Raw genomic sequence first — 16,727 nt, 5'->3', positions numbered from 1 at the left:
CCCCATTCTGCTTGAACCACCTTTCTTGCCTGTGTTAACATCTTCATAAAAGGCTTTTCAGATTGCCATAAATTTTCCTGAGATTCCAGTGGGCCCCTTCCATCGTATTTACCACATTTTATTGGAATTGGCTCTTGGCATCTGCCTCCTCCACTGGCGTAAACCCCCTGTTGGTCTGCTGCCTGATATTAAGCTCTCAACTGGTGTTTGTTGAATGAGGGAGTCACAGTGCCACTAGCAGTCTGGTTATCTACTCATTTCACCCAGTATCTCCATCACTGGGGGCTCCAGTTTCCTTATAGGGTACAGTTTGATGAGAGATTTTAAAATATGCTTCTGGGTTGCTTTGCTTTGAATTCTTTGATTGCCAGGAACATCTATAAATTTTTTTTTTTTTTTTTGCGGTGCTGGGGATCGAACCCAGGGCTTTGTGCTTGCAAGGTGAGCACTCTACCAACTGAGCTATCTCCCCAGCCCTGGTTAAATTATTTTACCACATTTGTGACTGTATCTTTCCTAATGAGCAAACACCACTCTGCAAGGATGAGCAAATCCTTTTAAAGATGTGATATGCCCAATAAGAATAGAAGTTCATTGGATTAGACAAAGGAGATGAGGGGAAGAGAAGGAGGACGGAAGAAGACAGACAGAATGAATCAGACATCGCTTTCCTATGTTTATATATGGATGCAAGACCCGTGTAAGTTCATGTGCAACCACAGAATGGATTCTAATTAGAATAAGTTATACCATCATGTATATCTAAAAAGAACAAATTAAAAAATGTGATATGCAACTGAAAAATGAGATAATGGTTCTTTCCATGTTGTAATATAATGCAGATAAAGTGTCGCCATGTGCCAACTTTTTTTCATGCCAAGTAATGCAGCTTCTCTTCTGCTTATTTTATGAAGTTACTCACTGACAGGCGACACAAGAGGTTGGCTTAAAATTGACCCCGGCACTGGTGAGATCTTTAGCGTGGCTCCGCTGGACAGGGAAGCAGAAAGTGTGTATCGGGTACAAGTCGTGGCCACTGAAGTAGGTAAGGAAAATAAAGCAGGTGGAAATGCACCAATAGTAATGAGAGGGAGCAGTACAACTGGGGGGTGGGTGGGGAGAAACTTGAGGTCAAACCACTAGGCTGGAACAACTGGTAAGGGGAAGGCCTAGAAGGGGACCAAGTATGGGGAGCACTCCCTGCTTTCTGGTTTTATTAAAGGCAGAACCAGTTGTGCCCCTGAGCAGGCTTCCCCAAAACAGGGCTATCCCTGAAGGCTGGTCAGGCATCAAGGATGCCGTTCCCTTGATGGGTCTCCTGGGCCTTCCCTGCCTCCTCCAAAGGAATAGTCGTGGGTTTCCTCCTGAGAGCCAGGTCAAACCAGTGGCCTGCTGACGTGTCCTTAAGCCTTACATTGCAGGGCCTCAGTCTTTTGAAGCAGAATATGTTTTATGGAATCTCCTCTGCTTTGATATGCATCAGAATTACCAGGCACATTGTCAATAGAGATCCAGGAGTCCACCCTTGGAATTCTGGTTCAGTAGGTTTAGCGGGGACAGGGTATCTGTTTTGATGAAACAGGGTGAACTTTTGAAAGAAGACTATTGTACAGATAGGCTCGGAATGTTTGAACCATCCCTGTATAATCTTTGCATACATTTCATTCATTTGTGGTTGATACTTGTCTTCCACTGGCCCTGCACATTGAATTCTAGGGGGATTTTTCAAATTAAAAATTAACAGGAATCATGTGCTTCTGGGTGATAAGGCTGGTGATTAAAACATGGAGCTTCTATGCATTTAAATGGATTTTGCCAATGTACAGTAGGAATTATGCAGATCAGACACTGTGATTAAATTGCAGATACATCAACTTGGCTTACTAAAAATGAGACTGAACAAATTACTACTAATGTAGTTTTAGACCATAAATACATTTTTAAAAGGTGAGGCCCTGAAATTGGAGGCTGGAATGGGGAACAGAGAAGGGAATCATAAAAACAATCCATGTATGTGAAAAGGTTTTAAGAAAAAAATTAAAGCAGTCTAGTAAACTGAAGCAGGCAGAAATGCAGAACCGGGCGCCAACTTCGGAACGAATGTGCGCTGTGGACGGGCCCTGTCTGTCGCTGGCCTCGAGTTGAGCGCATTCCCACGATCACATTGTATACATTTAACTCTTGATTTAAAAGCTCCCAGTTAACCAGCAGGAAGTTTCTGGGGGTCTGAGCCCTTAGGCCTCTCGTTCCTCTACATCATGCCCCGGGAATCAACACTTCACTTCGGTGTCCGAAGGGCTTCTCACATTTTATAATGTCTCGGGATTCAAGACCACAGTCCAAACCCTGTTCCATTTTCAGTCGTTGGCACTGAAACAAAGTAAATAGACAAAATGACTTCAAGAACACCAGGGGATTTTTTCTCTGGTTTAAAGCAGTCAGGGGTGTAGAAGACAGTTGAGAAGCAAGAAAACAGGCTTTACTGGAATCAAAGAAGGAGCAAGAAAACAGGGCTTACTGGAACTGAAGCAGAATCAGAAATTGTGGAAACTTGTTTGAAGGCAGGGGAAAAATATAGTCTGTTTCCATTGCACTGATAGACCCTTCCCATGCACTTAGCCTAACAACTTACTTGTCACGTGACATATGCAGAAGGTTTTACAGTTGACTATGTTTTATTGCCAAGAAGACCATGGCACTGAGAAATTATATAACTGGCCCAAGGTCACTCAGCTACCAACTGGTCATGCAGCAGGGAACGTGTTTTTCATCTCTATAAGTCTGGCAAATATTTGTGCAGACTTTTACTTATTTTCTAGAATATTCACTTACATGTGAGATTCTCACAAAGCTACATGTTTCTCAGCTGAAGAACTGAGGCTTGAAAAACTGGATTTTTATGCCAAAGGTGGTGATAAGGAGCAAAGAAGGGTGTGGGCATGAGACTTCCTTCCTGTATTGGAAGCCTTTCTACCACTCACTAGCTGTGTGACCTTGGGTAAGCTGCACCACTCCTGAGCCACAGTCTTCTCATCTGTGAATGCACAGTTATTTTGAAAATAATATGTGACATATTTGGCACAGATCTTTAACCAGTAGTAAAACCAAGTTTTTGATTCTCAGAGTTTCTCTTCTTTCTACTACCTCAGTAGACATAATGCTTTTTTTTTTTAAAAGAAAAAATATTCTTTGTTTCTGAGAGGAAAATGAGCATGCTGATATCATATTTCAATTATTCAATTCCTTAGGCGGGTCATCTTTGAGATCCACGTCGAATTTCCACCTGACCCTCACAGATGTGAATGACAACCCCCCCAGGCTAGCCAAAGACTACTCGGGCCTGTTTCTCTGCCATCCCCTCTCTACACCTGGGAGTGTCATTTTTGAGGCCACTGATGATGACCAGCAGTCATTTCGGGGTCCCCAATTTACATTCGCCCTTGGCAGTGAAACCTTACAAAACGACTGGGAGGTTTCCAAGATCAATGGTGAGTTGTCAAAACTCTATCAGGAAAAGCACCGACGGGTGATGAAATGAAGTTGTATTTGCCTTGGTGGGTTTTCAGAACTCAACAGAGTTGCTTCCATGTTCTGGGAAGAAACACTGGGGAACAAGTATTTTGTGGGGACATGTGCTTTCATTTTTTTTGGTTAAATACCAAGGAATGGGATGCCTAAGTCATGAGAGGCACATGGTTAAGGTTTTAAGAAATTGTCAAACTGTGTCCCAAATTAACATTTTGCATTCCCATCAATGTATGACTGTTACCCAGAGTTCTGCCTAATGCTTCCTGTGCTCAATTTAATCTGAGCCATTCTAGTGAGTGTATAGTAGCATCTTAAGGTTTTAATTTATATTCCCCTAATGCCTAATGAGTGAAACATCTTTTCGTGAGCTGATTTGCCATCCATATAACTGGTGGTGGTGAAGTTTATGGTTAGATATTATTTTAATTAAAAAAATCTGGCTTCTATTGTTGAATTGTAGGCATTTAAAAAAATATATATATATATAGTGGATGCATGTGCTTTGTTAGATATTTAAAATTGTGAGTCATTTTCTACTTCTAGAGGTTACTATTTGTTAAGAAATATTTTTATTGGTGCCTTATAATTATACACAACAGTGGGATTCATTGTTCCATATTTATACCTGCACACAGTACAATATAATTTCTATATAATGTCATTTCATTCTCCAGCACAGATATCTTTCATAAATATATTCTTCCAGGAAATGGTGTTTTCTTCTTATAGCAGTGTTTTAACAGATTTTAAAGCTTTTATAAAAATGATTTTTTATTTCTTTGGTATAATTTATAATTGTTTTAAAGTTGAAGAAATTTTGCCCAATCCAAGGTCACTAAAACTTTTTACTCTTTTCTGCCCCTGAATTTTATAATTTTAGCTTTTGTACATCTGTATAATTCATCTGTTTTTATATAGGGTAGGTGGTAAAGATCAAGGTATGTTTTTATTAGAGCTATCTGATTATTCTAACACCATTTAAAACGGTACCCTTTACATACTGAACTATCTTGGCAACTTTGGCAAAAATTGAGTGGGCCTATGAATATGAATCTGTTTCAGAACTTTTTGTTTCATTGATCTGTGTCTATCTTGCTTATCATGGTTCTATAAGATTGAGATTAGGTAGAATCATTTTCCCACCATCCTTTTTCAAAATTACTTAATCTCTTCTAGCTGTTTTTCATTTCTCTGTGGATTTCAGAATGTAGCTTGTCCATTTCTACCGAGAGAAGCCTGTAGAGATTGTGACTGGACTGAATCTATGGGACTTTGGGGAGTCTTCCAGTTCCAGAATAAGGCATAAGTCACCACATTATTTAGTTCTCCATTAATTTCTCTTAGCAAGTTTTAGATTTCAGTGTATAGTTATTGAAAAATTTCCCCTAATTTTATATTTTTGATATTTCTAAATATGTCTAGGCTACAGGAATAAATTGATTTTTAGATATTGATCGTATACCCTATAACCTTGCTGACTTATTTTTAGGTTTCATAATTTTTCTACCTAGAGTTTTATTGTCTGGAATTGACACTTTTATTTCTTCCTATCTATACTGTGTGCCTTTTTTGTTTTTTAAACTGGGAATTGAACCCAGGGGTGCTTACACTGAATCATATCTCTAGCCCCTTTTGAGATGGATCTTGTAAGTTGCTTAGGGCCTTGCTAAGCTGTTGAGGCTGACGTTGAAATCATGATCCTTCTGCCTCAGCCTCCTGAGCCACTGGGACAATGTTGAATAGAGATATTGAGAACAGGAACACTTGTTCCAGCTCTTAGGGAGAAAGAGTTCAGTCTTTCACCACCAACTATGTTACCTGTATGTTTTTAATAGATGATCTTTATTACATTGAGAGTTATACTTTCTTTTCCTAATTTACTGAGGTGTGTGTGTGTGTGTTTCCCTTATAAATCAAGAATGGATGTAAAAAAAAATTCAAGTATTTTCTCTGCATCTATTGAGATTATATAGGTTATATATAATCTATATATAGATTATATAGGTTAATTTGCTTTTATCTTCATTCTGTTAATTGATGACTTATATTGATTGGTCTCTTTGGAATCTGAAACCAACCATCTATTTCTGGGATAAAATTTACTTGTGATGAAATATTTTCATATATTGTTGGATTTTGTTAAGGTTTAAAAAATTTTTGTGTCTAGATTCATGAGGGATATTCTATATTTTTCTTTTTTTTATTTATTTTTAAATTTTTTACAGACTACATTTTGATTCATTGTACATAAATGGGGCACATCATTTCATTTCCATGGTTGTGCACAATGTAGATTCATACCATTTGTGTAATCACACGTGTACATAGGGTAATGATGTCTGTCTCATTCCACAATTTTTCATACCCCACCTCCCTCTCATTTCCCTTTACATAATCCAAAGTTCCTCTATTCTTCTCTCCCCCCCCCCCCCCCACATTATATATCGTTTTCCACTTATCAGGGAAAACATTCGGCCTTTGGTTTGGGATTGGCTTATTTCACTTAGCATGATATTCTCCAATTCCAACCATTTATCTGCAAATGCCATAGTATTATTCTTCTTTATGACTGAATAATATTCCATTGTGTATCTATACCACAGTTTCTTTATTCATTCATCTGTTGGTTCCATAATCTAGCTATTGTGAACTGAACTGCTATAAACATTGATGTGGCTGCATCACTATAGTATGTTGATTTTAAGTCCTTTGAGTATAAACCAAGGAATGGGATAACTGAGTTAAAAGGTGGGTCCATTCTAATTTTCTTGAGGATTCTCCACACTGCTTTCCAGAGTGGCTGCACCAATTTGCAACTCCACCAGCAATGTATGAGTGTGCCTTTTTCCCCACATTCATGCCAACATCTGTTATTGTTTGCGTACTTGATAATAGCCATTCCAATTGGAGTAAGATGAAATCTTAGAGTTGTTTTAATTTGCATTTCTCTAATTGCTAGAGATGTTGAACACTTTTTCATATATTTATTAATTGCCTGTATGTCTTCTGTAAAGTGTCTGTCAAGTTCCTTGGCCCATTTATTGATTGAGTTCTTTGTATTTTTGGTATAAAGGTTTGTAAATTCTTTATAAATTTAGGAGCAATTATCTCTATCTGAAGTGCATGTGGAAAAGATTTTCTCCCACTCTGTAGTCTCTCTCTTCATGTTCTTGATTTTATCCTTTGCTGAGAAAACTTTTTAGTTTGAGTTCATCCCATTTATTGATTCTAGCTTTGATTTCTTGTGCTTTGAGAGTCGTGCTGAGGGTCTCCTAAGCCAACATGATGAGATTCAGGCCTACTTTGTCTTCTGTTAGGTGCAGGGTCTCTGGTCTAATTCCTAAGTCCTTGATCCTGAGTTGAGTTTTGTGCAGGGTGAGAGTTAGAGGTTTAATTTCATTTTACTGCATATCGATTTCCAGTTTTGCCAGCACCATTTGTTGAACAGGCTATCTTTTCTCCATTGTATATTTTTGGCTCCTTTGTCTAGTATGAGGTGACTGTATTTATGTGGTTTTTGTCTCTGTATCTTCTATTCTGTACCATTGGTCTGCCTGTCTATTTTGGTGCCAATACCATGCCGTTTTTGTTACTATTGCTCTGTAGTATAGTTTAAGATATGGTATTGTGATACCCCCTGCTTCACTTTTTCTACTCGGGATTGTTTTGGCTATTCAAGTTCTCTTGTTCTTCCAGATGAAGTTCATGATTGCTTTCTCTATTTCTATGAGGAATGTCATTGGGATTTTAATTGGAATTGCATTGAATCTGTATAGCGCCTTTGGTAGAATGGCCATTTTTTTTTTATTGTAAACAAATGGGATACATGTTGTTTCTCTGTTTGTACATGGCGTAAAGGCATACCATTTGTGTAATCATAAATTTACACAGGGTAAGGTTGTTTGATTCATTCTGTTTTTTTCCCTTCCCCCCACTCCTCCCACCCCTCTTTTCCCTCTATACAGTAGTTCCTTCCTCCATTCTTCCACCCTCCCTAACCCTAACACTAACCCCTCCCACCCCCCACTATGTGTCAGCATCTACTTATCAGCAAGATCCTTCTTTGTTTTTTTTGAGATTGACTTATCTCACTTAGCATGATATTCTCCAATTTCATCCATTTGCCTGCAAATGCCATAATTTTATCATTCTTTATGGCTAAGTAATATTCCATTGTATATATAGACCACAGTTTCTTTATCCATTCATCAATTGAAGGACATCTAGGTTGGTTCCACAATCTGGCTATTGTGAATTGAGCAGCTATGAACATTGATGTGGCTGTATCTCAGTAGTATGCTGATTTTAAGTCCTTTGGGTATAGGCCAAGGAGTGGGATAGCTGGGTCAAATGGTGGTTCCATTCCAAGTTTTCTAAGGAATCTCCACACTGTTTTCCTTGCACTAATTTGCAGCCCCATCAGCAATGTATTAGTGTACTTTTCTCCCCACATCCTCATCAACACCTGTTATTGCTTGTGTTCTTGATAATCGCCATTCTAATTGGGGTGAGATGGAATCTCAGGGTGGTTTTGATTTGCATTTCTCTTATTACTAGAGATGTTGAACATTTTCCCATATGTTTGTTGATTGCTTATAGATCTTCTGTGAAGTGTCTGTTCATTTCCTTAGCCCATTTGTCAATTGGATTATTTGCATTCTTGGTGTAGAGTTTTTTGAGTTCTTCATAGATTCTGGAGATTAGTGCTCTATCTAAAGTATGATTGGCAAAGATTTTCTCTGTAGGCTCTTTCTTTGCATTGCTGATAGTTTCCCTTGCTGAGAGAAAGCTTTTTAGTTTGAATCTATCCCAGTTATTGATTCTTGCTTTTATTTCTTGTGCTATGGGAGTCCTGTTGAGGAAGTCTGGTCCGAAGCCGACATGTTGAAGATCTGGACCTACTTTTTCTTCTATAATCTGCAGGGTCTCTGGTCTGATTCCGAGGTCCTTAATCCATTTTGAGTTTAGTTTCATGCATGGTGAGAGATATAGGTTTAGTTTCTTTTTTTTTTTTTTGATTTTATTGTAAACAAATGGGATACATGTTGTTTCTCTGTTTGTACATGGCGTAAGAGCATACCATTTGTGTAATCATAAATTTACATAGAGTAATGTTGTTTGATTCATTCTGTTATTTTTTCCCTTCCCCCCACCCCTCCCATCCCTCTTTTCCCTCTATACAGTGCTTCCTTCCTCCATACTTGCCCCCCTCCCTAACCCTAACTCTAACCCTAACACTAACCCTTCCCTACCCCCATTATGTGTCATTCTCCACTTATTAGCGATATCAATTCGTCCTTTGGCTTTTGAGATTGGCTTATCTCACTTAGCATGATATTCTCCAATTTCATCCATTTGCCCTGCAAATGCCATAATTTTATCATTCTTTATGGCTGAGTAATATTCCATTGTAATAGATAACCACAGTTTCTTTATCCACTCATCATTGAGGGCATCTAGGTTGTTCCACAGTCTGGCTATTGTGAATTGAGCAGCTAGAAACATTGATGTGGCTGTATCTCTGTAGTATGCTGATTTTAAGATTCCTTTGGGTATAGGCCAAGGAGTGGGGATAGCTGGGTCAAATGGTGGGTCCATTCCAAGTTTACTAAGGAATCTCCACACTGCTTTCCAGAGTGGCTGCACTAACTTGCAGCCCCACCAGCAATATATGAGTGTACCTTTCTCCCCAACATCCTCGCCAACACCTGTTGTTGCTCGTATTCTTGATAATTGCCATTCTAATTGGGGTGAGATGGAATCTCAGGGTGGGTTTTGATTTGCATTTCTCTTATTACTAGAGATGTTGAACATTTTTCCATATGTTTGTTGATTTCTTGTAGATCTTCTGTGAAGTGTCTGTTCATTTCCTTAGCCCATTTGTCGACTGGATTATTTGAATTCTTGGAGTAGAGTTTTTTTGAGTTCTTTATAGATTCTGGAGATTAGTGCTCTATCTGAAGTAGGATTGGCAAAGATATTCTCCCACTCTGTAGGCTCTTTCTTCGCATTGCTGATAGTTTCCCTTGCTGAGCGAAAGCTTTTTAGTTTGAATCTATCCCAGTTATTGATTCTTGCTTTTATTTCTTGTGCTATGGGAGTCCTGTTAAGGAAGTCTGGTCCTAAGCCAACATGTTGAAGATCTGACCTACTTTTTCTTCTATAATCTGCAGGGTCTCTGGTCTGATTCCGAGGTCCTTAATCCATTTTGAGTTTAGTTTTCGTGCATGGTGAGAGATATGGGCTAGTTTCATTCTGTTGCATATGGATTTCCAATTCTCCCAGCACCATTTGTTGAAGAGGCTATCTTTTCTCCATTGCATATTTTTGGCCCCTTTGTCTAGTATGAGAAAATTGTATTTATTTGGGTTTGTGTCCGTGTCCTCTTTCTGTACCATTGATCTACCTGTCTATTTTGGTACCAATACCATGCCGTTTTTGTTACTATTGCTTTGTAGTATAGTTGAAGATCTCGTATTGCAATACCCCCTGCTTCACTCTTTCTGCTAAGGATTGCTTTAGCTATTCTGAGTTTCCTATTCTTCCAGATGAATTTCATGATTGCTTGCTCTATTTCTGTAAGGTACATCATTGGGATTTTAATTGGAATTGCATTGAATCTGTATAGCACTTTTGGTAATATGGCCATTTTGACAATATTAATTCTTCCTATCCAAGAACATGGGAGATCTTTCCATCGTCTAAGATTTTGTTCAATTTCTTTCTTTAGTGTTCTGTAGTTCTCATTGTAGAGGTCTTTCACCCCTTTTGTTAGATTAATTCCCAAGTTTTTTTTTTTTTTTTTGAGGCTATTGTGAATGGAGTGGTTTTCCTAATTTTTCTTTCAGAGGATTCATCATTTATGAATAGAAATGCATTAAATTTACACATTGATTTTATATCCTACTTTGCTGAATTAATTTATTAGTTCTAGAAGTTTTCTAGTGGAGTTTTTTTTTTGGATCTTCTAAATATAGGATCATGTCATCAGCCAATAGTGACAGCTTAAGTTCTTATTTTCCTATTTGTATCTCTTTAATTTCTTTGGTCTAATTGCTCTGGCAGGTGTTTCAAGGACGATATTGAATAGAAGTGGTGAAAGAGGGCATCCCTGTCTTATTCCAGTTTTTAGAGGGAATGCTTTTAGTTTTTCTCCATTAAGAATGATATTGGCTGTGGGCTTAGCACAGATAGATAGCCTTTACAATGTTGAGGTGTGTTCCTACTATTCCTATTTTTTCTAATGTTTTAAGCACGAAGGGGTGCTATATTTTATCAAATGCTTTCTCAGCATCTATTGAAATAACCATTTGATTCTTTAAGTCTGTTGACATGATGAAATACATTTATTGATTTCTGGATATTGAACCAACCTTGCATCCCTGGGATAAACCCCACTTGATCATGGTGCACTATCTTTTTAATATATTTTTGTATGTGATTTGCCAGTATTTTGTTAAGGATTTTTGTATCTATGTTCCTCAGGGATATTGGTCTAAAGTTTTCTTTCCTTGATGAGTCTTTGTCTGATTTTGGTATCAGAGTGATACTAGCCTCACAGAATGAATTTGGAAGGGTTCCCTCCTTTTCTATTTCCTGGAATACTTTGAGGAGTATTGGTATTAATTCTTCTTTAAAGGTATTGTAGATTCAGCTGAGAATCCATCCGGTCCTGGGCTTTTCTTGGTTGGTAGGCTTTTGATGGCTTCTTCTATTTTGGTGCTTGAAATTGATCTGTTTAAATTGTGTATGTCTTCCTGATTCAGTTTGGGAGGATCATATCTAAAAATTAAATCTCTAAAAATTAGTCAATGTCTTTGAAATTTTCTATTTTGTTGGAATCTAGATTTTCAAAGTAGCTTCTAATTATGTTATGTATTTCAGTGGTGTCTGTCATGATCTTTCCTTTTTCATCACAAATTCTAGTAATTTGAGTTTTCTCTCTCCTCTTTATTAGTGTGACTAGGGGTTTATCAGTTTTATTTTTTCAAAAAACCAACTTTTTGTTTTGTCAGTTTTTTGAATTGTTTTTCTTGTTTCAATTCCATTGGTTTCAGCTCTGGTTTTAATTATTTCCTGTCTATTGTTTTTGGTGTTAATCTGTTCTTTTTCTAGGGCTTTGAGATATAATGTTAGGTCATTTAGTTGTTGACTTTATTTTTTAATGGATGAGCTCAAGGCAATGATCTTTCCTCTTAGTACTGCTTTGAGTGTCCCAGAGATTTTGATATGTTGTGTCATTGTTCTCATTTACCTCTAAGAATTTTTTATTTCTTCCCTGATGTTTTCTGTTATCATTGCATCATTCAATAGCATATCATTTAGTCTCCAGGTATATGAGTAGTTTTTGTTTGTTATTTTATCATTGATTTCTAATTGCATTCCATTATGGTCTGATAGGATACAAGGTAGGATCTCTGTTTTTTTGTATTTACTAATGACTTCTTTGTGGCATAGCATATGGTCTATTTTAGAGAAGGATCCATGAGCTGCTGAGAAGAAAGTATATTCACTTGATGATGGATGAAATACTCTGTAAATGTCCATTAAGTCTATATCATTGATTATATTATTTAGTTCTATAGTTTTTTTTCAGTTTTTGTTTGGAGGATCTATCCAATGGTGACAGCGGTGTGTTAAAGTCTCCCACTATTATTATGTTTTGGTCTATTTGAGTCTTAAAATTGAGAAGGGTTTGACGTATGCAGATGCTCCATTGTTTGGGGCATAAATATTTAAAATTGTTATCTTGCTGTTTTGTGCTTCCATTAAGCAGTATGAAATGTCCTTCTTTATCCCTTCTGACTAACTTAGATTTGAAGTCCACTTTATCTGATATAAGGATGGCGACTCCTGCTTTTTTATTGGATCCATGTGCATGGTATATTTTTCCCCATCCTTTCACCTTTAGTCTGTGGATGTCTTATTCTATGAGATGAGTCTCTTGAAAGCAGCATATTGTTGGGCCTTCCTTTTTAATCCAATCTGCCAGTTTATGTCTTTTGATTATTGAGTTTAGACAATTAACATTCAGGGTTATTATTGCGATATGATTTGTATTCCTGCTCATTTTGGCTTATTTCTGGTTTTTAACTTGACTTGATTTCTCCTTTGATTGGCTTTTCCTTTAGGATGGTTCCTCCCTTTGCTGACTTGTATTGTATTTTACTTTCTCCTCATGAAATATTTTGCTGAGAATGTTCTGTAGGGCAGGCTTTCTATTTGTAAATTCTTTTAACTTTCGTTTATCGTGGAAAGATTTTATTTCATCATCAAATCTGAAGGTTAGTTTTGCTGGGTATAGGATTCTTTGGCATCCATGTTCTTTCAGAGCTTGAAATATATTGTTCCAGGCCCTTCTTGCTTTTTGAGTCTGGGCTGAGAAATCTGCTGATATCCATATTGGTTTCCCTTTATATGTAATCTGACGCTTTTCTCTCGTAGTCTTTAAAATCCTATCTTTATCTTGTATGTGAGGTATTTTCATTATAATGTGTCTTGGTGTGGATCTGTTGCAATTTTGTGTACCTGGTGTTCTGTAAGCCTCTTGTGTTTGATTTTCATTTCATTTTTCAGGTTTGGGAAATTTTCTGATATTTCATTGAACAGGTTGTTCATTCCTTTGGTTTGTTCACTCTGCCTTCCTCAGTCCCAATAATTCTTTTTTCTTTTTTTTTTAAACATTTTTTTTTAAAAAACAAATGGGATACATGTTGTTTGTTTGTACATGGGTTAAAGGCATACCATTTGTATAATCATAAATTTACATATTGTAATGTTGTTTGATTCATTCTATTATTTTTCCCTTCCCCCACCCCTCCCACCCTTCTTTTCCCTCTAAACAGTCCTTTCTTCCTCCATTCTTGCCCCCCTCCCTAAACCTAACCCTAAACCTAACACTAACTCCTCCCACCCTCCCCCTTATGTGTCAACATCCACTTATCAGTGAGATCATTCGTCCTTTAGTTTTTTGAGATTGGCTTATCTCACTTAGCATGATGGTCTCCAATTTCATCCATTTGCCTGCAAATGCCATAATTTTATCATTCTTTATGGCTGAGTAATATTCCATTGTATATATATACCACAGCTTCTTTATCCACTCATCAATTGAAGGACATCTAGGTTGGTTCCACAATCTGACTATTGTGAATTGAGCAGCTAGAAACATTGATGTGGCTGTTTCTCTGTAGTATGCTGATTTTAAGTCCTTTGGGTATAGGCCAAGGAGTGGGATAGCTGGGTCAAATGGTGGGTCCATTCCAAGTTTTCTAAGGAATCTCCACACTGCTTTCCAGAGTGGCTGCACTAACTTGCAGCCCCATAAGCAATGTATTAGTGTACTTTTCTCCCCACATCCTCGCCAACACCTGTTGTTGCTTGCATTCTTGATAATCACCATTCTAATTGGGGTGAGATGAAATCTTAGGGTGGTCTTGATTTGCATTTTTCTTATTACTAGAGATGTTGAACATTTTTTCATATGTTTGTTGATTGCTTGTAGATCTTCTTCTGTGAAGTGTCTGTTCATTTCCTTAGCCCATTTGTCGACTGGATTATTTGTATTCTTGGTGTAGACTTTTTTGAGTTCTTTATAGATTCTGGAGATTAGTGCTCTATCTGAAGTATGATTGGCAAAGATATTCTCCCACTCTGTAGGCTCTTTCTTTGCATTGCTGATAGTTTCCGTTGCTGAGAGAAAGCTTTTTAGTTTGAATCTATCCCAGTGGTTGATTCTTGCTTTTATTTCTTGTGCTATGGGAGTTGTGTTGAGGAAGTCTGGTCCTAAGCCGACATGTTGAAGATCTGGACCTACTTTTTCTTCTATAATCTGCAGAGTCTCTGGTCTGAATCCAAGGTCCTTAATCCATTTTGAGTTGCGTTTTGTGCAGGGTGAGAGATATGGGTTTAGTTTCATTCTGTTGCAGATGGATTTCCAATTCTCCCAGCACCATTTGTTGAAGAGGCTATCTTTTCTCCATTGCATATTTTTGGCCCCTTTGTCTAGTATGAGAAAATTGTATTTATTTGGGTTTGTGTCCATGTCCTCTATTCTGTACCATTGATCTACCTGTCTATTTTGATACCAATACCATGCCGTCTTTGTTACTATTGCTTTGTAATAAAGTTGAAGTTCGGGTATTGCGATACCCCCTGCTTCATTTTTCCTGTGAAGGATTGCTTTAGCTATTCTGGGTTTCTTATTCTTCCAGATGAATTTCATGATTGCTTGCTCTATTTCTGTAAGGTACATCATTGGGATTTTAATTGGAATTGCATTGAATCTGTATAGCACTTTAGGTAGTATGGCCATTTTGACAATATTAATTCTTCCTATCCAAGAACATGGGAGATCTTTCCATCTTCTAAGGTTTTCTTTAATTTCTTTCTTTAGTGTTCTGTAGTTCTCATTGTAGAGGTCTTTCACCTCTTTTGTGAGATTGATTCCCAAGTATTTTATTTTTTTCGATGCTATCGTGAATGGGGTAGTTTTCATAATTTCTCTTTCTGAAGATTCATCACTTATGTATAAAAATGCATTGGATTTATGAGCATTGATCTTGTAACCTGCCACTTTACTGAATTCACTTATGAGTTCTAACAGTTTTCTGGTGGAATTTCCTGGTTCCTCTAAGTATATAATCATATCATCCGCAAATAGGGATAGTTTGAGTTCTTCTTTTCCTATTCGTATTCCTTTAATTTCTTTGGTCTGTCTAATTGCTCTGGCTAGAGTTTCAAGTACGATGTTGAATAGAAGTGGTGAAAGAGGGCATCCCTGCCTTGTTCCAGTTTTTAGGGGGAATGCTTTCAGTTTTATACCATTTAGAATGATATTGGCCATGGGTTTAGCATAGATGGCCTTTATAATGTTAAGGAATGTTCCCACTATCCCTATTTTTTCTAGTGTTTTGAGCATGAAGGGGTGCTGTATTTTATCAAATGCTTTTTCTGCATCTATTGAAATAATCATGTGATTCTTGACTTTAAGTCTATTGATATGGTGAATTACATTTATTGATTTCCGGATGTTGAACCAACCTTGCATCCCTGGAATAAAACCCACTTGATCGTGATGCACTATCTTTTTAATATATTTTTGTATGCGATTTGCTAAAATTTTGTTGAGAATTTTTGTGTCAGTGTTCATTAATGATGTTGGTCTGAAATTTTCTTTCCTCGATGTGTCTCTCTCTGGTTTGGGTATCAGGGTAATATTGGCTTCATAGAATGAGTTTGGGAGGGTTCCCTCCTCTTCTATTTCATGGAATACTTTGAGAATATTGGAATGAGCTCTTCTTTAAAGGTTTTGTAGAACTCAACTGAGAACCCATCTGGTCCTGGACTTTTCTTTGTTGGTAGGCTTTTGATGACCTCTTCTACTTCATTACTTGAAATTGGTCTATTTAAATTTTGTATGTCCTCCTCGTTCAATTTAGGCAATTCATATGTCTCTAGAAACCTGTTGATGTCTTCGAAATTTTCTATTTTGTTGGAGTATAGATTTTCAAAATAGCTTCTAATTATGCTTTGTACTTCAATCGTGTCTGTTGTGATATTTCCTTGTTCATTCTGAATTTTAGTGATTTGGGTTTTCTCTCGTCTTCTCTTTGTTAGAGTGGCTAAGGTTTTATCAATTTTGTTTATTTTTTCGAAGAACCAACTATTTATTTTATCAATTTTTTGTATTGTTTCTTTTGTTTCAATTTCGTTGATTTCAGCTCTGAGTTTAACTATTTCCTGTCTTCTACTACTTTTGGTGTTGTTCTGTTCTTCTTTTTCTAGGGCTTTGAGCTGTAGTGTTTGGTCGTTTATTTGTTGATTTTTACTTCTTTTATTGAATGCGCTCCATGAAATAAATTTTCCTCTAAGTACTGCTTTCATAGTGTCCCAAAGATTTGATATGATGTTTCTTGTTCTCATTTACCTCTAAGAATTTTTTAATTTCCTTCCTAATATCTTCTGTTATCCATTCATCATGTAATAGCATATGTTTAATCTCCAGGTGTTGGAGTAGCTTCTGTTTTTACTCTTTCATTTATTTCTAATTTCAATCCATTATGATCTGATAGAATACAAGGTAGTGTCTCTATCTTCTTGTATTTGCTTACATTACCTTTGTGGCATAATATATGGTCTATTTTAGAGAAGGATCCATGTGCTGCTGAGAAGAACGTGTATTTGCTCTTGGTTGGATG

The 16,727-nt window shown here is 37.0% G+C and overlaps 2 protein-coding genes across 2 annotated transcripts in view; both read left to right on the top strand.

Moving 5' to 3' along the window:
* RAD54B (RAD54 homolog B) overlaps positions 1-16,727 on the top strand; it is a 744,820-nt gene that overhangs the window by 346,000 nt on the left and 382,093 nt on the right. The gene's annotated exons all lie outside the window — the stretch shown is intronic.
* CDH17 (cadherin 17) overlaps positions 1-16,727 on the top strand; it is a gene marked incomplete at its 3' end in the record, with an annotated part of 129,892 nt that overhangs the window by 102,833 nt on the left and 10,332 nt on the right. The window contains exons 14-15 of the mRNA XM_079116982.1: positions 915-1,045; positions 3,249-3,488. Of these exons, the coding sequence (XP_078973108.1) occupies positions 915-1,045; positions 3,249-3,488 (371 nt within the window). The remainder of the gene's footprint in view (positions 1-914; positions 1,046-3,248; positions 3,489-16,727) is intronic.

The sequence above is a fragment of the Sciurus vulgaris genome (assembly GCF_902686455.1).
Source record: "Sciurus vulgaris genome assembly, chromosome: 1".
Lineage (NCBI taxonomy): Eukaryota > Metazoa > Chordata > Mammalia > Rodentia > Sciuridae > Sciurus > Sciurus vulgaris.
This window is presented reverse-complemented; position numbering and strand designations above follow the sequence as displayed.